Here is a 24,071-nt window from a genome sequence, read left to right as displayed (position 1 = left end):
GAGGCTTGCTTTGCAACCCAGCATGTGATCTATCCTGGAAAATGTTGCATGTGCACTTGGGAAGAACATGTATTCTGGTGCTTTTAAATGGAATGCTTTATATATATAAATTACGTCCATCTGGTCTAATTGTCATTTAAGGCCTTTGTTTTCTTGTGGCTTTTCTGTCTAGATGATCTGTCCATTGATGCAAGTGGGGTGTTAAAGTCCCCCACTAGTATTATTTTACTGTTGATTTCTCCTTTTATGGCTGATAGTATTTGCCTTATATATTGAGGTGCTCCTATGTTGGGTGCATATGTATTTACAATTGTTTTATCTTCTTGGATAGATTCCTTGATTATTATGTAGTGTTGTTCTTTGTGTCTTGAAACAGTCTTTATTTTAAAGTCTATTTGTCTGATATTAGTGTTGCTACTCCAGCTTTCTTTTCATTTCCATTTGCATGGAGTATCTTTTTCTGCTCCCTCACTTTCAGTCTGTATGTTTCCATAGGTCTGAAGTGGGTCTCTTGTAGACAGCATATATATGGGTCTTGTTTTTCTATCTATTCAGCCAGTCTGTGTGTTTTGGTTGGAGCATTTAATCCATTTATGTTTAAGGTAGTTATCGATATACGTGTTCATGTTACCATTTTCTTAATTGTTTTGGGTTTGTTCTTGTAAGCCTTTTTTCTTCCCTTCCTCTCTGTTCTCTTCTTTTGTTATTTGATGACTAAGGTTAGTGTTGTGTTTTTGGATTCCTTTTTCTTTTGTGTGTGTGTATCTATTGTCGATTTTTAGTTTGCAGTTACCAAGTGTTGTTGATGTAGCAGTCTCTGTATAAAAATATTGTTTTAAGTTGCTGGTGTTTTAATTTCAAATGCATTTCCAGTATCTTGCATTTGTACTCTCCTCTTCTCACAATTGCTTGTTTTGATATCATGTTTGTGTGTGGATGATTTAATACCTTTACGCTATGCTTTCCTTTCCTGCTGAGCTTTTAGGTTTTTTTTTTGTTTGTTTCTAGTTTTGGTCTTATCTTTTCTGCCTAAATAAGTTCCTTTAGCATTTGTTGCAAAGCTGGTCTGGTGGTGCTGAATTTTCTTAGCTTTTGCTTGTTTGTAAAGCTTTTTTTTTTTTTTGGTTACATTGGGTCTTCATTGCTGCACGCGGGCTTTCTCTAGTTGGGGCCAGCGGGGGCTATTCTTCGTTGCGGTGTGTGGGCTTCTCGTTGCGGTGCCTTCTCTTGCTGTGGATCATGGGCTCTAGGTGCCCAGGCTTCAGTAGTTGCAGCACACAGGCTCAGTAGTTGCAGCATGCGGGCCCTAGGGCACACGACCTTCAGTAGTTGAGGCATGTGAGCTCAGCAGTTGCAGCACATGGGCTCTAGGGCACACGGGCTTCAGTAGTTGTGGTGTGTGGGCTTAATTGCTCCACGGCATGTGGGATCTTCTTAGACCAGTTATCGAACCAGTGTCCCTGCATTGGCAGGCAGATTCTTAATCACTGCACCACCAGGGAAATCCCATCTGTAAAGCTTTTGATTTCTCTGTGGAATCTGAATGAGAGCCTTGCTGGGTAGAGTATTCTTGGTTGTAGGGTCTTCCCTTTTTTCACTTTAAATATATCATGCCACTTCCTTATCACCTGCACAGTTTCTGCTGAGAAATCAGCTGATAACTTTATGGGGCTCCCTTGTATGTTATTTCTTGCTTTTCCCTTGCTCCTTTTAATATTTTTTCTTTGAATTTAATTTTTGTTAGTTTAATTAATATGTGTCTTGGTGTGTTTTTCCTAGGGTTTATCCTGTATGGGACTCTGCGCTTCCTGGAATTAGGTGGCTATTTCCTTTTCCATGTGAGGGAAGTCTTTGACTATAATCTCTTCAAATGTTTTCTCAGACCCTTTCTTTTTCTCTTCTTTTTCTTGGACACCTATAATCCAAATGTTGATGCATTATTGTTGTCCTGGAGGTCTCTGAGACTGTCATCAATTCTTTCATTCTTTTTTCTTTATTCTGCTCCTCAGCAGTTACTTCTACCATTCTATGTTCCAGCTCACTTACTCGCTTTTCTGCCTCAGTTATTCTATTGATTCCTTTCCGTGTATTTTTTGTTTCAGTTATTGTGTTGTTCATCACTGTTTCTTTGTTCTGTAGTTCTTCTAGGTCTTTGTTAAACATTTCTTCTGTTTTCTCAGTCCATGCCTCCATTCTGTTTCCGAGATTTTGGATAATCTTTACTATCATTACTCTGAATTCTTTTTCAGGTAGGTTGCTTATTTCCTTTTCATTTATTTGGTCTTGTAGGATTGTTGTCTTTTTTTTTTTTGAATTTTATTTTTTTTTTTTACACAGCAGGTTCTTATTAGTCATCAATTTTATACACATCAGTGTATACATGTCAATCCCAATCGCCCAATTCATCACACCACCACCACCACCACCCCTCTGCTTTCCCCCCTTGGTGTCCATACGTTTGTTCTCTACATCTGTGTCTCAATTTCTACCCTGCAAACCGGTTCATCTGTACCACTTTTCTAGCTTCCACATATATGCGTTAATATACGATATTTATTTTTCTCTTTCTGACTTCCTTCACTCTGTATGACAGTCTCTAGATCCATCCACCTCTCAACAAATGACCCAATTTCGTTCCTTTCTATGGCTGAGTAATATTCCATTGTATATATGTACCACATCTTCTTTATCCATTCGTCTGTTGATGTGCATTTAGGTTGCTTCCATGACCTGGGGTGCATGTGTCTATTTGAATTATGGTTTTCTCTGGGTATATGCCCAGTAGTGGGATTGCTGGATCATATGGTAATTCTGTGTTTAGTTTTTAAAGTAACCTCCATACTTTTCTTCATAGTGGCTGTATCAATTTACATTCCCAGCAACAGTGCTAGAGGGTTCCCTTTTCTCCACAGCCTCTCCAGCATTTGCTGTTTGTAGATTTTCTGATGATGCCCATTCTGACTGGTGTGAGGTGATACCTCATTGTAGTTTTGATTTGCATTTCTCTAATAATTAGTGATCTTGAGCAGTTTTCATGTGCTTCTTTGCCATCTGAATGTCTTCTTTGGAGAAATGTCTATTTAGGGCTTCTGCCCATTTTTTGGATTGGGTTGTTTGTTTTTTTAGTATTGAGCTGCATGAGCTGCTTGTAAATTTTGGAGATTAATCCTTTGTCAGTTGCTTCATTTGCAAATTTTTTCTCCCATTCTAGGGTTGTCTTTTCATCTTGTTTATGGTTTCCTTTGCTGTGCAAGTGCTTTGAAGTTTCATTAGGTCCGATTTGTTTATTTTTGTTTTTATTTCCATTTGTCTAGGAAGTGGATCAAAAAGGATCTTGCTGTGATTTATGTGAAAGAGTGTTCTTCCTATGTTTTCCTATAAGAATTTTATAGTGTCCAGTCTTACATTTAGGTCTCTAGTCCATTATGAGTATTTTTCTGTATGGTGTTAGGGAGTGTTTTAATTTCGTTCTTTTACATGTAGCTATCCAGTTTTCCCAGCACCACTTATTGAAGAGGCTGTCTTTTCTCCATTGTATATCCTTGCTTCCTTTGACATAGATTAGGTGGCCATAGGTCCGTGGGTTATCTCTGGGCTTTCAATCTTGTTCCATTGATCTATATTTCTGTTTTTGTGCCAGTACCGTATTGTCTTGCTTACTGTAGCTTTGTAGTATAGTCTGAAGTCAGGGAATCTGATTCCTCCAGCTCCGTTTTCTTCCCTCAAGACTGCTTTGGCTATTCAGGGTCTTTTGTGTCTCCATACAAATTTTAAGATTTTTTCTTCTAGTTCCGTAAAAAATGCCATTTGTAATTTGATAGGGATTGCATTGAATCTGTAGATTGCTTTGGGTAGTATAGTCATTTTCACAATGTTGATTCTTCCAATCCATGAACATGGTATATCTCTTCATCTGTTGGTATCATCTTTAATTTCTTTCATCAGTGTCTTATAGTTTTCTGCATACAGGTCTTTTGTCTCCCTAGGTAGGTTTATTCCTAGGTATTTTATTCTTTTTGCTGCAATGGTAAATGGGAGCGTTTCCTTAATTTCTCTTTCAGATTTTGCATCATTAGCGTATAGGAATGCAAGAGATTTCTGTGCATTAATTTTGTATCCTTCAACTTTACCAAATTCATTGATTAGCTCTAGTAGTTTTCTGGTGGCATCTTTAGGATTCTCTCTGTGTAGTATGTCATCTGCAAACAGTGATAATTTTACTTCTTTTCCAATTTGTATTCCTTTTATTTCTTTTTCTTCTCTGATTGCTGTGGTTAGGACTTCCAAAACTATGTTGAATAATAGTGGTGAGAGTAGACATCCTTGTCTTGTTCTTGATCTTAGAGTAAATGCTTTCAGTTTTTCACCATTGAGAATGATGTTGGCTGTGGGTTGGTCATATATGGCCTTTATTATGTTGAGGTAGGTTTCCTCTATGACCACTTTCTGGAGAGTTTTTATCATAAATTGTTGTTGAAATTTGTCAAAAGCTTTTTCTGCATTTGTTGAGATGATCATATAGTTTTTCTTCTTCAATTTGTTAATATGGTGTATCACATTTATTGATTTGTGTATACTGAAGAATCCTTGCATCCCTGGGATAAATCCAACTTGATCATGGTGTATGATCCTTTTAATTTGATCATGGTGTATGATCCTTTTAATTTGTTGTTGGATTCTGTTTGGTAGTATTTTGTGGAGAATTTTTGAATCTATATTCATCAGTGATATTAGTCTGTAATTTTCTTTTTTTGTAGTATCTTTGTCTGGTTTTGATATCAGGGTGATGGTGGCCTCATACAATGAGTTTGGGAGTGTTGCTTCCTCTACAATTTTTTGGAAGAGTTTGAGAAGGATGGGTGTTAGCTCTTCTCTAAATGTTTGATAGAATTCACCTGTGAAGCCATCTGGTCCTGGACTTTTGTTTGTTGGAAGATTTTTGATCACAGTTTCAATTTCATTACTTGTGATTGGTCTGTTCATATTTTCTATTCTTCCTGGTTCAGTCTTGGAAGCTTATACCTTTCTAAAAATTTGTCCATTTCTTCCAGGTTATCCATTTTATTGGCATACAGTTGCTTGTAGTAGTCTCTTAGGATGCTTTGTATTTCTGCGGTGTCTGTTGTAACTTCTCCTTTTGCATTTCTAATTTTATTGAGTCCTCTCCCTCTTTTTCTTGATGAGCCTGGCTAATGGTTTATCAATTAGTCTGACTTTGGTTTATTTTCTCAAAGAACCAGCTTTTAGTTTTATTGATCTTTGCTATAGTTTTCTTTGTTTCTATTTTATTTATTTCTGCTCTGATCATTATGATTTCTTCTGCTAACTTTGGGTTTTGTTTGTTCTTCCTTCTCTAGTTCTTTTAGGTGTAAGGTTAGATTGTTTTGAGGTTTTTCTTATTTCTTGTGGTAGGCTTCCATAGTTGTAAACTTCCCTCTTAGAACTGCTTTTGCTGCATCCCATAGGTTTTGGATCGTCGTGTTTTCATTGTCTCTAGGTATTTTTTGATTTCCTCTTTGATTTCTTCAGTGATCTCTTGGTTATTTAGTAATGTATTGTTTAGCCTCCATGTTTTTGTGTTTTTTCCGTTTTTTTCCCTGTAATTCATTTCTAATCTCATAGCGTTGTGGTCAGAGAAGATACTTTATATGCTTTCAATTTTCTTAAATTTACTGAGGTTTGATTTGTGACCCAAGATGTGATCTATCCTGGAGAATGTTCTGTGCACACTTGAGAAGAAAGTGTAATCTGCTGTTTTTGGATGGAATGTCCTATAAATATCAGTTAACTCTATCTGGTCTATTGTGTCATTTAAAGCTTCTGTTTCCTTATTTATTTTCATTTTGGATGCTCTGTCCATTGATGTAAATGAGGTGTTAAAGTCCCCCACTATTATTGTGTTATTGTCAGTTTCCTCTTTTATAGCTGTTAGCAGTTGCCTTATGTATTGAGGTGCTCCTATGTTTGGTGCATGTATGTTTATAATTGTTATATCTTCTTCCTGGATTGATCCCTTGATCGTTATGTAGTGTTCTTCCTTGTCTCTTGTAACATTCTTTATTTTAAAGTCTATTTTATCTTTAAGTGAGATAAGTGATATCAGTATTGCTACTCCAGCTTTCTTTTGATTTCCATTTGCAGGGAATATCTTTTCTAATCCCCTCACTTTCAGTCTGTATGTGTCCCTTGGTCTGAAGTGGGTCTCTTGTAGACAGCATATATATGGTTCTTGTCTTTCTATCCATCCAGCAAGCCTGTGTCTTTTGGTTGGAGCATTTAATCCATTCACGTTTAAAGTAATTATATGTATGTTCTTATGACCATTTTCTTAATTGTTTTGGGTTTGTTTTTCTAGGTCCTTTTCTTCTCTTGTGTTTCCCACTTAGAAAAGTTCCTTTAGCATTTGTTGTAGAACTGGTTTGGTGGTGCTGAATTCTCTTAGCTTTTGCTTGTCTGTAAAGCTTTTGATTTCTCCATCGAATCTGAATGAGATCCTTGCCAGGTAGAGTAATCTTGGTTGTAGTTTCTTCCCTTTCGTTACTTTAAGTATATCATGCCACTTCCTTCTGGCTTGTAGAGTTTCTGCTGAGAAATGAGCTGTTAACCTTATGGGAGTTCCCTTGTATGTTATTTGTCGTTTTTCCCTTCTGCTTTCAATAATTTTTGTTTGTCTTTAATTTTTTCCAATTTGATTACTATGTGTCTTGGTGTGTTTCTCCTTAGGTTTCTCCTGTATGGGACTCTCTGCGCTTCCTGGACTTGGGTGGCTATTTCCTTTCCCATGTTAGGGAAGTTTTCAACTATAAAATCTTCAAATATTTTCTCTGGTCCTTTCTCTCTTTTCCTTCTGGGACCCCTATAATGTGAATGTTGTTGCATTTAATGTTGTCCCAGAGGTCTCTTAGGCTGTCTTCATTTCTTTTCATTCTTTTTTCTTTATTCTCTTTTGCAACAGTGAATTCAACCATTCTGTCTTCCAGGTCACTTATCCCTTCTTCTGCCTCAGTTATTCTGCTGTTGGTTCTTGTTAGTGTAGTCTTCATTTCAGTTATTGTATTGTTCATCTCTGTTTGTTTGTTCTTTAATTCTTCTAGGTCTTTGTTCAACATTTCTTGCATGTTCTTGATCTTTACCTCCACTCTTTTTCCGAGGTCCTGGATCATCTTCACTTTCATTCTGGAAGCTTCTTTTTCTGGAAGTTTGCCTATCTCCACTTCATTTAGTAGGTTTTCTGGGGTTTTATCTTGTTACTTCATCTGATACATAACTCTCTGCCTTTTTATCTTGTCTGTCTTTCTGTGAATGTGGTTTTTGTTCCACAGGCTGCAGGATTGTAGTTCTTCTTGCTTCTGCTCTCTCGGTCCTGTAGGTTTTTACCTTGGTCCTTCGTCTGTAACGTATTTTTAGTTGCCTCATTTTTTTTGATGGGTGGGGCTGTACTCCTGTCTTACTGGTTGTTTGGCCTGATATGTGCAGCACTGGAAGTTGAAGGCAGTTGGGTAGAGCTGTGTCTTGGTGCCGAGATGAGGACCTCTGCAAGACCTCACTCCAATTATTATTCCCTGGGGTCTGAGGTTCTCTGTTAGTACAGCAGCTTGGACTCAGCGCTCCCACCACAGGAGCTCAGGCCCAACCCCCAGCCTGGGAACCAGTATATCCCACAAGCTGCTTGGTTTGGCACAAGAAAAGAAAGGGAAAGAAACGGAGCAGTAGAATAACAGAATAAAAAGTAAAATACAGTTAGTAAAATAAAAAGTATATCAGGAATAATTAAAATGTAAGTGAAACAACTGCAACAAGGTAAATCAGCACCACAATAAAAAAAAGAAAAAGCTGGGGGCACAAGCCAAAAGTTGCAGAAAAATAACAAGGTATAAAGAATAAAAAAAAATTAGAAAAATTAAAAATTAGAAAAATATCTATATAGATGAAAGAACAACAAGGTAAAGCTGAACCACAACCTAAAAAGAAAGGCTAGAAAAGGCCTTGACTGTGGGGGGCAGTGTGGGGTGGGGGGGCTTAGGCTCAGGACCTGCTCAGCCACGAAAGGCAGCACATCTGGAGGGGGGCCTTGGAGTGTGGGTTCAGAGGTAAGGTCATGGTTGGAGGCGTGGAGGCAGGGTGTAGGCCCAGCACAGTTGGAGGGTGTCTTGGAGGGCAGAGGATGAGGCCTGGGAACCTCACTTGGGCCTCCCCCGGACCGTAGTGGGCAGGGGAAATGCTGACCCTGTTCCCTTCTGATAATCTACTCTCCCAAGTGTCTCCCCCGTCCCTGTTGATCCCCTAACCATGGGTGGGCCCCTCTGGGCATGGGAACCCCTTGCCTCCCCCAGCCACCCCACAGGGGCACTGGTCTGTCTCACCTCCACTTGTCCTCCTCCCCATGTCCTACCCAGTTGCTCATGGGTTCTTCCCATCCCCTTAGGTGTCCGTGGTCCCCCACCAGTGCCTGGCAGGTGCCCTAGTTGTGCAGAGATGCAAACTCCACATCCTCCTAGTCCACCATCTTGACTTCACCCCACAGTCTTTATTTTAAAGTCTATTTAGTCTCATATGAGTATTGTTATTCCGGCTTTCTTTTGATTTCCATTTGCATGGAATACCTTTTTCCATTCTCTCACTTTCAGTCTGTGTGTGTCTCTAGATCTGAAGTGAGTCTTCTGTAGGAGCGTATATATGGTTCTTGTTTTTGTATCCACTCAGCCCCTCTATCTTTTGGTTGGAGCATTTAGTCCATTTACATTTAAGGTAATTATTGATATGTATGTTCTTACTGCCATTTTGTTAATTGTTTGGGGTTTGTTTTTATAGGTCTTTTTCCCCCCTTCTTTTGTTCTCATCTCCTGTGATTTGATGACTATCTTTAGTTTTATGTTTGGATTCTTTTTTCTTTTTTTGTGTGTATATCTATTATAGGTGTTTGTTTTGAGGTTACCGTGAGCTTTTTATGTAGCAGTTTGTGTGTGTGTGTGTCTGTGTATGTATGATTTAAGTTGCTGAGCTCTTAATTTCAAATGCATTTTAAAAATCTTACATTTGTACTCTCCTTCCTTCATGATTGCTGTTTTTCATGTCATATTTTACATCTAATTGTTTTGTGTATCCCTTAACTGCTCATTGTGGTTATAGATTATTTTACTACTTTTGTCTTTTTATCACCCTACTAGCTTTGTTTGTGGATGATTTCCTACATTTTCTATATGTTTGCCTTTGTTGATCATTTTGATTTTATAATTTTCTTGTTTTTAGTTGTGGCCTTTTTCATCAGGAGAAGTTCCTTTAACATTGGTTGTAAAGTTGGTTTGATGGTGCTGGACTCTTAGCTTTTGCTTATCTGTAAAGCTTTTGATCTCTCCATCAAATCTGAATGAGAGCCTTCCTGGGTAGATTATTCTTGGTGGTAGGTTTTTCCCTTTCATCACTTTAAATATATATTTCTACTCCATTCTGGCCTTCAGTTTCTGCTGAAAAATCAGCCAATAACTTCATGGGAATTCTGTTGTATGCTATTTGTTGCTTTTCCCTTGCTGCTTTTTAATATTCTCTTTATATTTAATGTTTGTCATTTTAATTAGTGTGTCTTGGTTTCTCTTTGGGTTAATCCTGTATGGGACTCTGTACTTTCTGGCCTTGAGTGACTGTTCCTTTCCCAGGTTAGGGAAGTTTTCACCTGTTATGTTTTCAGTCTCTCTCTGTTTCTGTCTCTCTCGTCCTTGTGGGACCCCTACAGTGTGAATATTAGTGTGCTTGATATTGTCCTACAGGGCTCTTAAACTGTCCTAATTTCTTTTCATTCTTTTTTCTTTTCAGTAGCAGTGCTTTCCACTACTCTATCTTCAGCTCACTGACCTGTTCCTCTGTATCATTTAGTCTAATGTTGATTCCTTCTATCGTATTTTTCATTTCAGTTATATTCTATATCTCTGGTTGGTTGTTCTTTATATTTTCTAACTCTTTGTTAAAAACTTCTGACTTCTTGCTCTGTACGTCCATTCTTTTCCCAAGTTCTTTCATCATCTTTACAGTCATTACTCTGAACTCTTTCTCAGGTAGATTGCCTATCTCCGCTTCACTTAGTTGTTCTTCTGGGGTTTTATCTTGTTTCCTCGTCTGGAACATGTTTCTTTGTGGCCTCATTTTATCTAAGTTGCTATTTCTATTTTTATGTATGTGGTAGGTTAGTTATGTTTCTGTACCTTGAAGAAGTAGTCTCCTGTAGGAGATGTCTTATGCATCCCACTGCGCACTCCCCTCTCGTCACCCATGCTATATGCTCTATCGTTTCCCCCTAAGAGGGCTGCATTGGTCCTTCAGTTTTGGTGAGCTATGTGGGTGGTCTGGTAGGCTTGGTTGGCCCCTAGCCCAGTTGGTTGCCAGGCACCTGCCTTGTGCAGATGCTGCTGGTTAGTGGGACCTGGTCACAAGGTAGCAGATTACAAAACCTCAGGGTCCCCAGGCCTAGTGCTGGCTCACTGGTGGACAGAATCAGGGTCCATAAGACTCCAGGGCTGTTGCCCTACCACTGGTTGGTGAAGCCAGGTTCCAGGGTTAGTGTTGGACTAGTGGCAGGCAGAGCTGGGTCCCAGAGTCTGACAACAGGGCCTAGGAATTTCAGAGCTGTTGTCAGATTGCTGAGCAGGAGGTGGAGGGATCCTGACACAGTTGGGTATGGGGTCCGAGGTGTCCCAAAGCTTGTGTTGGCCTGCTGGTAGACAGAGCTGGGCTTGGGTGAATCCTGGGGTCTGCCCGCTGGTGGGCAGCATCAGGATACAGGAGATCCTGGGGCTCTGTCAGGCCCACTGGTGGATAAAGCTGGGTCATGGGGATAGTGCAGGCCCATTGGCTAGCTGAGCCGTGTCCTGGGGCCTCTGGCTTCAGGGCCTACATTCTCAGAACTGGTTTTGGACCATTGGTGGGTTGGCTGGTTCATGACACAGCTGGCTATGGGGCCTGGGGTGTCCCAAAGGTTGTGTTGGCCCACTGGTAAGTGCGGCCTGATCCTGGGGTAATGTCTAAGGGGCCCAAGTTGTCTCAGAGCTTTTATTGTCCCCCTGGTGGTTGGAGGACCAGCAAGTCCTGGGACTGGTGCCAACTGCTGGTGGCTGGGCTGGGTCCTGGCATAGCATGCAGTGGTTGTTCTGGGGCTGGTGTCTGTCTTCTGGTAGGTGGGGTTATATTTCCACCCAGCTAATTGCTTGATCTGAGGTGATCCAGTACTTGTTCCTATAGGCTGGTGAGTAGGGATAGGGCTGGGGCTGGGTCCCATGCCTAGTAAGCTAGAGGGAGGATTCCAAAATGGTGCTTTGCAGCGCCAGTTTCAATGTGGTAGAATTAACTCCCCAAAATGGTTGCCACCAGTGCCTGTGTCCCCAGGGGAACTCCATTTGCCTCCTGCCTCTCTGGGAGACTCTTCAAGATCACCAGTAGGTCTGACCCAGGCTCTGTTCAAAATACTGCTGCTTCCCTGTGTCCCAGAGCGTGTGAAATTTTGTGTGCACCCTTTAAGAGTAGGGTCTTTCTTTTCCACAGCCCTCTGGGTCTCCCGAAAGTAAGTTCCTCTGACCTTCAAAACCAAACGTTCTGGGGTCTCGTCTTCCCAGCACAGGACCCCTGGGCTGGGGAGCTTGATGTGGGTCTCTTACCTCTTGCTCCTTCTGGAGAACCTCTATACTTACAATTATCTTCCCATTTGTAGGTCTCTCACCTCAGGATCTGGGTCTTGACTGTACTGCAGTTTCTCCCCTCCTACCCATCTAGTTGTGGTTCCTTCTTTATATCTTTAGTTATAGAAATCTTTTCTGGTAGTTTCCAGTCTTTCTCACTCACAGTTGCTCTGTAAATAGTTGTAATTTTGGTGTGTGCCCGTGAGAGGAGGTGAGCTCGGCCCTCTTAGTCCACCATCTTGGGAACTCATCAACAATAATTTCTTATTGTATGACTCTCCATTTGGTAGAATTCTAGTCCATTTAATTCTAGAGCAAAATTTTTAAAAATTTACATAAGTTATGTCATGATGGGAGAAAGGTTTTCTTTGTAAGCAGAATACCATTTTTTATCTAAGCACAGATCTATGAGCTATTCCTAATTTTCATGTCTATTTCATATTTTTTCATATGCTTTAAAATCCAGTTCTAATTCTCATTTTTATAGGGAGGAATAGTATCAAAATCACCTAAACTTTAATGGGGTAAAGGGTATTATTTCTTATAAAAAACCCAGGAATTTCTGAAATCCCATGTCTCCACATTGTCCCCTTTTGAAACTTAACTACTCTACAAGTATCCTCTCCCAGCCCTCCCCACTCAAATGCCTTCAGTTAATCATGGAAGTTAAGCTTATGATCAAATGGTAGAGGTGAGGATGGGATAATTTTTTTTAACATCTTTATTGGAATATAATTGCTTTACAATGTTGTGTTAGTTTCTGCTCTGTGTTTCTTTAGGGAAAAATGCTATTTTAATTATGGGGAGTGGGGAGCCAGGGAAAAGGAATTCTTAAAGGGAAGCTACTAGGCTGTAATTATTGTGGTACTTCTCAAGACCTTACATTTTATGTTATGATTATAGTTAAATTTCTAATTTGCCCTACTTATTTTTTAAGTACAGGACTGACTCCTACAGTAAAGTGAATGGGCTGGTATTTAGTTACTTAATAATTTTTTTAAACCTCAGAAAGTAAACACTGTTCTGGTTCCTCCAGGGTGTTTCAGTAAAGACCAGGTATACTTGGATGGTATCCTGCAAATCCTCCGATATAGAGAGACCATTGACTTTCATCTACTTACGGCCCTGGGGAAGGTGAGTGAAACCAATGGCACAGAGTCTGCAAACGTACCAGGTCAACACTTCCTCCAGCTCATTTCATGATTAAATAAGACTCAAGTTGAAACTGTTTTTATTTTATTGTTGGAGTAGTTTTCCTTTATGTGATAACAGGAGGGAAGAAATGAGGTTCTGTCACAGAACCAAATTACAATATTCCTTTGTGGACAGTAAGAGATAAGAAAATAGGAAATTTGGGAATATATTATTAGTTTTTATATGCATATTTTCCTAAAGTATTTTAAAGTAAGCTGCAGGTATAACTCTACTCCCCTTCATACTTCAGTATGTATCTCCCAAGAATAAGGATATTCTGACATGACCATATGTTTTCTAAAGAAATTTATCATTGATTCCATATAATATCTTAAAAAAAGTTTATTTTATATTCCCCAGATCATCTCCAAAATGTCCTTTGTAGCTCTTTTTCATGACCCAGGATCCAGTCAAGATTTATGCCTTGCATTCGCTTATCATCTTTAATCTCTTAATTTATAACAGTTCCCCTCACCATAGTCTTTTTTTATGACATTTTTAAGAATCCAGGAAAATTTCCTTGAGAATTCCTAGAATCTGGACTATCAGATTGTTTCCTTGTAATTAGCTTTAGGTTAAACATTTTTGCCAAGAATACTAAAGTGAGTCATGCATTTTTCAGTGCATCACATTAGAGAGATATTTTGTCCCAGTATTGGTGATACTGTGTATAATCACCTGGGTTAGTTACTGCCAGATCTCTCCATTATAATGGTACCTTTCCTCCATTAGTAAGTAATTTGTGGGATGATACCTTCAAATGTACCATTGTCTAATAGCCTTTCCAGAAATGATTTTAACATCAATTGATGATTTTTGCCCAAATCAGTTACTACACTGGTGGTAGCAAAATAGAGATCTTTGAATTCTGTTACATTTCCCTCCACTTTTTTATTCAGCTCTTCCAATGGCTACTCCTGTGGTTTTTAAAACATGTCTACATGTTTTCAAGCAAAGTAAAATATTCTGGGCTCACCTTACACTTTTCCTACCCAAATCTGAGATTAGATGTTTCTCTAAGGAAGTCTTGATTCTTTTTAGTGGGAAATGGTATTTAGAAAACAAGACTTGAGCACGAGGTGTGCACATCACTACTCTAGTGCTGATGCTTCTAGACCTTGTCAATGAGCATATCATATATTTGTTTTAAATCATAAGGGCATTCCCCATTCCATATATGTATCTCTTTTCTTAAAATGAGAACCTTATTTCCCAACATCAGTATACTTACTCATTCTCTCCTTATAATAAACTTAGAGTGGTTTAAGATAAATTACAAAACCATGCCAATATCAACACCAAACCTATTTCCTATAACCTATTACACTTAGTGATATAAATACTCAATTTTAACTGAAATATAAATAAAACTTAATATGAACATGATTTATTTAAAGCCTTCCTACTGAACCAGGAAGAGTGTTGATCAGAAAATAATAGTTCTTAAAGCCAGCTATGTTTTGGAATTTAAAAGTTGAAAGATAAGTTTAGGGGTGAAACTTTAAGTTCTATAAATTAATATAATATTTATGAAAGACTGGCTTCTTACTCAAGTGAATGAAAGAGATGTGAAATTTTTAAAAGTACTTAAATTCTCTTGCTTTTATTTTGATATTTTTAACACAAAACATTATTTTATTTCTCCAATTAAATAGAAAAAGGAATTTAATGTATAATTGTGCTGATTTTCCTAACTTAATAATACAGTATTTACATTCTAATTATTTTCTTATTTATTTATTTTGGCTGCACTGGGTCTTAGTTGCAGCACGTGGGATCTTCATTGTGGCATGTGGGCTTCTTAGGTGCAGCATGCATGCAGGATCTAGTTCCCCAACCAGGGATCGAACCTGGGCCTCCTGCATTGGGAGCATGGAGTCTTACCCACTGGACCACCAGAGAAGTCCCAATTCTTATATTTAGATTTAGGCAGGAGATTTGTTTAGGTTCAGTCTTTCACACACATATATTAAGTTTAGTTGTTTAATTTCTAGACAAACTGTAGATCCAAGATAGATTGTTAAATCAAATACTGACTAGATTTTTAAAAATACAGTCATGGTCATTTCTCCAAAGAAGATATACAGACTGCCAACAAACACATGAAAGAATGCTCAACATCACTAATCATTAGAGAAATGCAAATCGAAACTACAATGAGATATCATCTCACACCAGTCAGAATGGCCATCATCAAAAAATCTAGAAACAATAAATGCTGGAGAGGGTGTGGAGAAAAGGGAACCCTCTTGCACTGTTGGTGGGAATGTAAATTGATACAGCCACTATGGAGAACAGTATGGAGGTTCCTTAAAAAACTACAAATAGAACTACCATATGACCCAGCAATCCCACTACTGGGCATATACCCTGAGAAAACCATAATTCAAAAAGAGTCATGTACCAAAATGTTCATTGCAGCACTATTTACAATAGCCAGGACATGGAAGCAACCTAAGTGTCCATTGACAGATGAATGGATAAAGAAGATGTGGCACATATATACAATGGAATATTACTCAGCCATAAAAAGAAATGAAATTGAGCTATTTGTAATGAGGTGGATAGACCTAGAGTCTGTCATACAGAGTGAAGTAAGTCAGAAAAAGAAAGACAAATACCGAATGCTGACAGATATATATGGAATTTAAGAAAAAAAAAGTCATGAAGAACCTAGGGGTAAGACAGGAATAAAGACACAGACCTACTAGAGAATGGACTTGAGGATATGGGGAGGGGGAAGAGTAAGCTGTGACAAAGCGAGAGAGAGGCATGGACATATATACACTATCAAACGTACGGTAGATAGCTAGTGGGAAGCAGCCGCATAGCACAGGGAGATCAGCTCAGTGCTTTGTGACCGCCTGGAGGGGTGGGATAGGGAGGGTGGGAGGGAGGGAGACGCAAGAGGGAAGACATATGGGAAAATATGTATATATATAACTGATTCATTTTGTTGTAAAGCAGAAACTAACACACCATTGTAAAGCAATTATACTCCAATAAAGATGTTAAAAATATATATATAGTCATGGTATGAAGGGGCAGATAAATACGTTCTTATTTAACACAGTAGATTTTGTCATTTTCCAGGTATTAGGGAGTAATTTCAAAAACAGTCTATGTAAAGTTTCACTTAAGACCAAAGGAAGAAATTGCTCTTCAAAATTTAACTGGTAGTCACATTTAAAAAGTAACCCATCTTCCTTTTTTCAGGTCTCTTATGAAGATGTGGATCGCTTAAAAGGATTGGCAGTTACTGAAAACATGAGGGTCCCTCACTTTCTGCAGGACCATGGCCGATATATGGAACACTTAGAGAAGATCATGGAAGTGAATGAACTGACTGACAGGGAACTGAAAGATCTTATATATTAATTAGCATTCTTGCAAACATAGCTAAGCTATACCTCTATGTATATTACCAATTAGGTGCAGTTAGCACCAGCAGATTTATAAAAGAAGAATGACTGTTTACATGAGTTTTCTGAAGAATGGTCTGCAGTATTCAGCTGAATATTTAGGTTAAGAACAAATTTTAAACTGTTTCCCTAAAATGTTTCTATAGGCTACAGGGGAAAGTTACTCCTGTTTTCATCTGAATCTCAACAGAGTCAGATGAAAATACTGCTGATGGGTGTTTTTGAGGAATCTTGGTCAAATTGAGTGATAAACTTCTGCCTGAGAACCAAGACCAGCTCTTACTAGAGATGGAATTCCTGTGTTGTTCAAACTTCAAGGTAATATTTTATTTAATAAATAATGGTAATTATTCTCCTTTGAAAAATTAGTCTGTGTTATGCTCCCAAAAGCTAGAAAATAAGAAATTTAAGGTTTCTTATTTTCTTATATGTTAAGTAATGTTAAAGGGAGGGGAAAAGCAATTTGAAAAGTTTTCATAGTTCTTTATTTTACACATTATTGTTTCACCTTATTAGCTTATAGGAACTAAAATAGAAGATTACCATATTTTGTCCAGTTATCCCTTAACTAAATTTGGTTTTCATCTGCTGAAACATACTGGACACCTTCAAAATTTTAACCAAGTTTTAGGGTCTTTGCTTCCCAAGTCTCAGAGGTTTCTCTACATAAATCAAAATAGTTGGGGGAGAGAGAAGCTACTTACCTTTTTTATTAAATGGAGCAATGAGCAGGGGATATATCATGTAGGAGCTGGATGTTGACTGGGTAGCATCTACAGTAAACTTGACTGTATACTCTGAGAAACAGAATTTCTGGGCATTGTCATTTGATAAACTGGCTTTGTGATACTGGCTCAGTATTTTATCAAAATCTTTGACTTCATCAAGCCAATAATGACATACTTTGAATTTCAAGAATATGAATTCTGTTTTACTACATTTCTCCTGCTAAAAGCTTATATCTAGCTTTGTAATTTATCAATTTCAATATATACTTGGATAGGTATAATAGGTATACTTGGGATCAAGTAGTTTTTCAAACTTAATCTGAAAGAATACTGCTGTAAACACCCCATTCAAAATTGCTACTGTAATTTCTACCCAAAGTCTATCTGAGAGTTTACCTCAGTTCAGACTTAAATATGGTGCTAACACTGGTAGATGTATACTGCAAAGTCTGGTTCACAGTCACATTTTAGAAACTCTTTTGCAGACAAGGTTATGGGATTTTTCTCTTTCGCATATCTGGAAGGGCGCCTCGAAGAATGATATACTCCAGCAAACATGATATACTCTAATTGGCACCTGGTAGTTCTTGCAAAGCCACGCATTTCACCTTTGGCAGTAGCAGGCAAGGCCCTTTAGAGTACCGAAGGTGCCCATACCTGTGTCATGCTGGCTGGAGTGTGACCTGCACTGGGGGCACAGTGCACCAACACTAACCAGACACCAGAAGACCACTCTTGTCCTCTCAAGCATTATTTCTTTGTAGCAGAGTCATCCAGTTTTAGCTTTGTGTAGTGTTTTCTGACTTCATCTTCAGACTTATCAAAGGTAACTGTGAAAACAATGTCTTAGTGCTGGAGTTGAAGTACATACAGAAATGGCAATATTTATGTCCTGTGACTTAAGGTCAAATGATTATAAATTCAGCATTTGTAGGCAATAACACTGCTAATCTTATGTTATGGTTTAAATATAAAGGAAAATCACAGCAGCCTTAATTTCCTATTGGTAGGATTGTTTGTAGTGGTTGTAGTCCCTGAATTTTAAAATGGATAGATATTACGTGATCTGAAAAAGGAAACACTTTCTTGCCTTACTGCTTTGGTATAAGGACAAAAAATATGAGCACTATCCAGACCAAAAAAAAAAGACCTTAAATCACATTAAGATATTTCAAAGGTTAGCAATGAACCAAAAGTAGTTCAAGATTAGCAGAAATACTTAAATAAAGAGCTCTAAGCTTTAAAAGTTGAGATTGAAGATTTAATGTTTATTCTTTTTCTTGAAATAGCATTAAGGTCAGTTTTCTCTAAAATGAAAGTTTTTATAAATAGAAAATTACAGCAGCAGTACTTAGGAGAATAGTTGAAGATCATACTCGTTTTAATTAGAATTGTCATTTACTATAGGCTATTGATCATTAGGATTTCATCAATTTTTTCCACTGAGATTCTAACATATAGTTGTATCAAATCCAAATTCTAATAAACTGTTTGTTAGGTTTTCACACCAGACAGTTTCAAAGTAAAATAGTCTGCAAACATAAATCCATAGTCTTCATTTCTTTATATTTTCAATCTTTGAGCATTTTGTGTCTAGCTGTAATAGAAATAGATAGCACTGAGGTTCTTAAATGAACTATTTGGATATATATGCATGCAAACTTCTGTTCTTTTAAAACCTAATTATATTTTTATTGTGGTATTTCTGGGTTTTTTATTGTAATTATTGAAAATATCATCAATCATGTTTGTCTTCTAGTATTCTTATTTATAGAGAAATATATTTGCCACACTCTACCTTTCCCCTAATTAGTTCCCCTAATTAGCATATACTCCCATGGGGCATAGGGGAAAGGAGAGAGGGAAAATTCTGTCTTAATTTACTACCCTGTTTGTTTATTGAATAAACTTTTATGCAGAACCAACTGAGGAGCAGAATCTGTGCTGAGTGTCAGAGGTCCTCTGATGAAGACAAGAAATGTTCCACAGTCCAGTGAGGAAGAGTGGCACACACCCAGGTTACAGCACTGCCAGTACCATACCCAAAAAGTGTTACCAAAAGAATGTAAACCATAGTAAATGGGCCTGTTCATGTGTTTGAAGCACACAGACAAAGATCACTTGCAAAGTAGTGAGTATTTACAGTATTTTATTACCACTCTTTGCGAGGCTTGTTTGGAACCTGAGCAACTTAGCCTAGGGGAAGGAGTAGACCAAGAATACAGTTGCTTGGGTCATCACAGGCCCTGAGGAGCTCCTTTGAGCCCTTCAGCAGATGCGCAAGGGAGTCAGCACTTTATCCTTAAGTGTCTTGGTCTTTGAATTCAAACCTTTATGACACTTGTGAAAACCTTGTCAGCTGGCTATGATTTCATTCATTTTTGTTCACTCTGATTCTAGTGGCTAAAGGAATTAATATCTTGAAACTGCCAGGATGAGAAATACCAGTGTTTGTTAGCTAGCTTTAAGAATATGTGGAATTTCAAGTATGCAGAGGGAAAAGCACATGAAGAGGAAGCAAGAGGGCAGCCATCTGCAAGCCAAGGAGAGAGGCCCCAAACAGATCCTTCCCTTATGGTTCTCAGGAAAAATCAAGCTTTCCAACACCTTGATCTTGAACTTCTAGCCTTCAGAACTGAAAAGAATTGTACCTAAAAGAGGACGAAGCAAAGAGCAGAAATCTGACCACTAAGAGATTACTGAGCATTCATTTCTTCCCAGCTATCCAATTATCCTAACAAAAGATGACCAGCTTCAGAAGTGACATCAGCATGGCTGAAAAAGCTTCCCCTCATTTGTGTCCTCTACCCACAGCAATTTGGTATCCATATACAGACAGAAATGACCTGGTGGGAGCTTAGGGATCCAACACCAAGCAACTTTGTAGGAATCGCCAGGCAACCTGGTAGGAATCTTTCCTGCCCATGCATTGGCTTATAGGCATACAGACCTAGGTCCTGGCATGGACCCTGCAGTGGCCTGTGAACCAGCTCCAGGCCCTCTCAGCTGCAGTGTGGAGACCCTTGGAAAGTATTATCTTAGGCAATCACCCACAGACAAGAGCGCCTTTGTGAAAGTCTGGGTTTCCAGTGGAGAATTTTCAGCACATTTTTGGAGCAATAAATGAGTTTAGATGCTTTGAAGAGGAACAGTTTGATTTTATCCTCATTATCCTTCCCTCAAGGTGGCACAGTTCAGGGCCAAGAGAGACCTTCTCAGCCCGTGATTTCTCCTGGAGGGGAAAATGCAAGTGACTGAGTACCCAGCTTCTCCAACTATGTGGGAAGCCACCAGAGAGGCCCATTTCTCTCTTGCCTCATCCAGACTACTGAATCTTGAGCTGCATGATGAGGGGGTGGGAAGGTGCTAGGAGAATAGCAGATAGGACTCTTGGAGGGCATTAAAGAGTCACAGAGCCTACTAACTCACAGTCCCATCAAGAAGCTAGCCCACATGGCACTGGGGACACCTTACCTGTGGGTCTCCCTGACCAGCCCATGGGAACCAGTAGTGCTCCATGTGCCTCACCCACACACATCCCCCACCCTGTGGCTTCCTGTCTCACTCCTGGTAGCATCAAGAGCAAGCTTTGGCAGACAGCTAGTGAACATGCAAAAAAAGCCAAACTGAATCTGCAGGCCCAAGGGAGACCACAAATGTGAGCTTTAGCCCCACACTTGGGAAAGCAGAAGGGAGATCGTCAGCACCTAACCTTTTGCATTGCAGACTCAAGAGAAGATATACAAGCTTAAGGATTCTGCCATAAGAGGCCAAGAAGTGTGGAGCAGGCTTACCCATAGCTGATCTGAGGAAGCCTCAGAATCTCTAGCAGGGATGACTGAAGTTACATCTCTGCTGAAGCAGTTAGTAAAGACTAGAGGAAGCAACTGCTATTTCAGATACAAAGACAACAAAGCAAAACTTAAGAAAACATGACACTACCAAAGGATTATGATAATCTTCCAGTAATTGATTCCAAAGACATGGAGATCTGTGATTTACCTGATAAAGAATGAAAAATAACTGTTTAAGGAAGCTCAGTGAACTACAAGAATAGACAATTTGATGAAATCAAGAAAATACATGAATAAAATGAGCAGTTTAACAAAGAAAAATCATAAAGGACCAAACAGAAATTCTGAAGTAGAAAAATACAGTGAATGAAATGAAAAATATAGTAGCATCAATATCAGAATGTGTCAATCAGAAGAAAGAATCTGTGAGGTAGAAGATGGGAGCTTTGAGATTATTCAATCAGAGGAAAACAATGAAAAAGGATAATGAAAGCCTATGTGATCTATGGGATACAATCAACAGAAACAACTTGCAAATTATTAGAGTTTCAGAGGGAGAAGGGGGCAGACAGCTTATTAAAGAAATAATGGCTGAGAACTTCCCAAATCTGAGGGAAAATTTGGATATCCAAGTTCTTAAGGTCACCAAACTCAAAGAGAGCCTCTTCAAGACATGCTATAATAAAACTATAAAAGACAAAGAGAATCTTAAAAGCAGCAAGAGAAAAGTTTGTAACTTAAAAGGAACCCTCCATACTGTTATTAGCAGATTTCTCAGTGAAAACCTTACAGGCCAGGAGGCAGTGGGGTGATATATTCAAAGTGCTGAGAGAAAACTGCCAACCAAGAATACTCTGGCAAAGTTTTCCATCAGAAATGAAGGAGAGAGAAAGACTTGCCCACACAGACTAAAGCTGAGAGAGTTCATTACCACTAGATCTGCCTTCCAAGAGGTGCTTCCAAGCACAATCTCAAAAGGATGTTTTTGATAAGTTGATTTTAGAGCTCTATTAGGAAATACATGAAAATGTTAAAAGCATATATATCCTTAACCCAACAATTTCAAAGTAAGTACACACACACTATCACACACTTATTCATCATATATACATTGCACACATATGCAAAAATATATGTACACATATATCTTTGTGCAAAGATATGTATCTTTGCACTGCAACATTGTGGTAAAAATAGAGTGGAAGCAACCTTAAAATTCATTAGCAAGGAACTAGTTAGATGACATATTTATATGTTAAAACTATATAGCCTATTTAAAAATAAAGTAGGCCTGTACATATTGATTTAGATTCTACATCATTGTAGAACAATCTCCAAAATCTATTGTTAAGTAAAAAGCATGTTTCAGAATGGTGTTTGAAGTCAGTTTCTATTTGATTTTTTAAAAGGGTGGGGGGATGGTATGTGTATGTACATGTACACTTGTATAGTCACAGAACATCTCTGGTAGGCTACATGAGATACAGGTAAGAGTGGTGACATTGAAGGACTAGGAGTCAGGAGTAAGAAACTCACTTTTACTCCATACTATTTTTATTTGACTTTACTATATGCACATATGGTCTTTAAATCTTTCTTGCATTTTTGAGTTCATGTTTATTGTTTTATTCAGTGTGTTAGCAGAATTCTAGATTTAATCACTGCATTTTGAAATTTTTAAAATTTCATATTAATAAATGAAATAAAATGATACACCTGTGGCTTCCCACCTGTGGCTCCCATCCCTGTTCTCTCCCACCAGAGATAACTACTATTTTCAGTTTCTTATAAAACTTATCAGTTTGTGCATACACAGGCAAACACAAATATATGTATATATATCTCCTCCTCATCCTTCATCATTTTTTACAACAATAGATTACTACTGTATAAATAATTCTGCATGCACTGCTATTTCCAGTTAGTTACATACCTTAGAACCAAAATCACAAGCCAAGAAAAAAAAACTGGACATTTTTTAAATTAAATACTCTTGAAGGAGGAGACAAGATGGCAGAGTAGAAGAACTTGAACTCACCTCCTATCACAAAAACACCAAAATCACAACTAACTGATGAACAACCATAGACGAAAAAACTGGAACCTACCAAAAAAGGTACTCTACGTCCAAAGACAAAACCACAATGAGATGGTAGGAGGGGCACTTTTGTGATACCAAATCCCATACCTGCCAGGTAGGCGACACACACAGGAAAATAATTATATCACAGGGTCTCTCCCACAGGACTGAGAGTTCTGAGCCCCAGCCTGGGGTCTGGCATCAGGAGGAGGAGCTCACAGAGCATTTGGCTTTGAAGGCCAGCGGGGCTTGAGTGCAGGAGCTCCACAGGACTGAGGGAAACAGAGACTGCACTCTTGGGGAGCACACACACACAAGGTATCATGAGCACTGGGAACCACCGCAAAGTAGTGACTCCATAGGAGCCTGGGCCAGACCCACCTGTAGGTCTTGGAGAGTCTCCTGGGGAGGCAGGTTCAGCTGCGGCTCACTGTGGGGGTAAAGACACTGGTGGTGGAGGCCCCAGGGAGTATTCATCAGTGTGAGCTCTCCCAGAGGTTGCCATTTTGGCAGTGAGACCTGGCCCTACCCAACAGCCTGTAGGCTTCAGTGCTGGGCCACCTCAGGTCAAACAACCAACAGAGTGGGAACACAGCCCCACCTATAGCAGGCAGCCTGTCTAAAGTCATGAGTCCACAGCTGCCTCTAAACACACCCCCTTGAAGTGGCCCTGCCCACCAGAGGTACAAGACCCAGCTCCACCCACCAGTCCCTCCCACCAGGAAGCCTGCACAAACCCCCAGAACAACCTCACCCACGAGGGGACAGGCAGCAGAAGCAAGAGGAACTACAAACCTGTAGCCTGAGATGGAGACCACAAACAAAGTTCAACAAAATGAGATGGCAAAGAAATATGGTCCAGATGAAGGAACAATGTAAAACCCCAGAAACAACTAGGTGAAGTGGAGATAGGCAATCTGCCTGAATAAGAATTCAGAGTAATGATAGTAAAGTTGATCCAAGATCTTAGAGAAAGAGTGGAAGCACAGACTGAGAAGATACAAGAAATGTTTAACAAAGGGCTAGAAGATTTAAAGAACAAACAGGTGAACAATACAATAACTGAAATGAAAAATACACTAGAAGGAATTAATAGCAAAATAAATGAGGCAGAAGAATAAGTGAACTGGAAGACAGATTGGTGGAAATCACTGCTGTGGAACAGAATAAAGAATGAAAAGAAAGGACAG

General features: G+C 38.9%; 1 protein-coding gene across 9 annotated transcripts in view; it reads left to right on the top strand.

Moving 5' to 3' along the window:
- Positions 1-22,530, top strand: part of MATCAP2 (microtubule associated tyrosine carboxypeptidase 2) — a 94,932-nt gene extending 72,402 nt beyond the window's left edge. For 7 of the 9 annotated variants that reach the window (XM_067746723.1, XM_067746721.1, XM_067746716.1 and 4 more), the window contains 2 exons: positions 12,700-12,797; positions 16,074-18,752. In XM_067746723.1, the coding sequence (XP_067602824.1) occupies positions 12,700-12,797; positions 16,074-16,235 (260 nt within the window). In that variant the 3' untranslated portion in view covers positions 16,236-18,752. Of the gene's footprint in view, positions 1-12,699; positions 12,798-16,073; positions 18,753-18,926 lie in introns of those variants that run through there. The other 2 variants (XR_010945583.1, XM_067746719.1) reach the window with 2 other exon arrangements.
- Positions 22,531-24,071: the final 1,541 nt, after the last annotated feature.

This window comes from Pseudorca crassidens, chromosome 8, assembly GCF_039906515.1.
Source record: "Pseudorca crassidens isolate mPseCra1 chromosome 8, mPseCra1.hap1, whole genome shotgun sequence".
NCBI classification, from domain to species: Eukaryota; Metazoa; Chordata; class Mammalia; order Artiodactyla; family Delphinidae; genus Pseudorca; species Pseudorca crassidens.
Note: the sequence above shows the minus strand (reverse complement) of the source record. Positions and strands in the feature narration are given on the sequence as shown.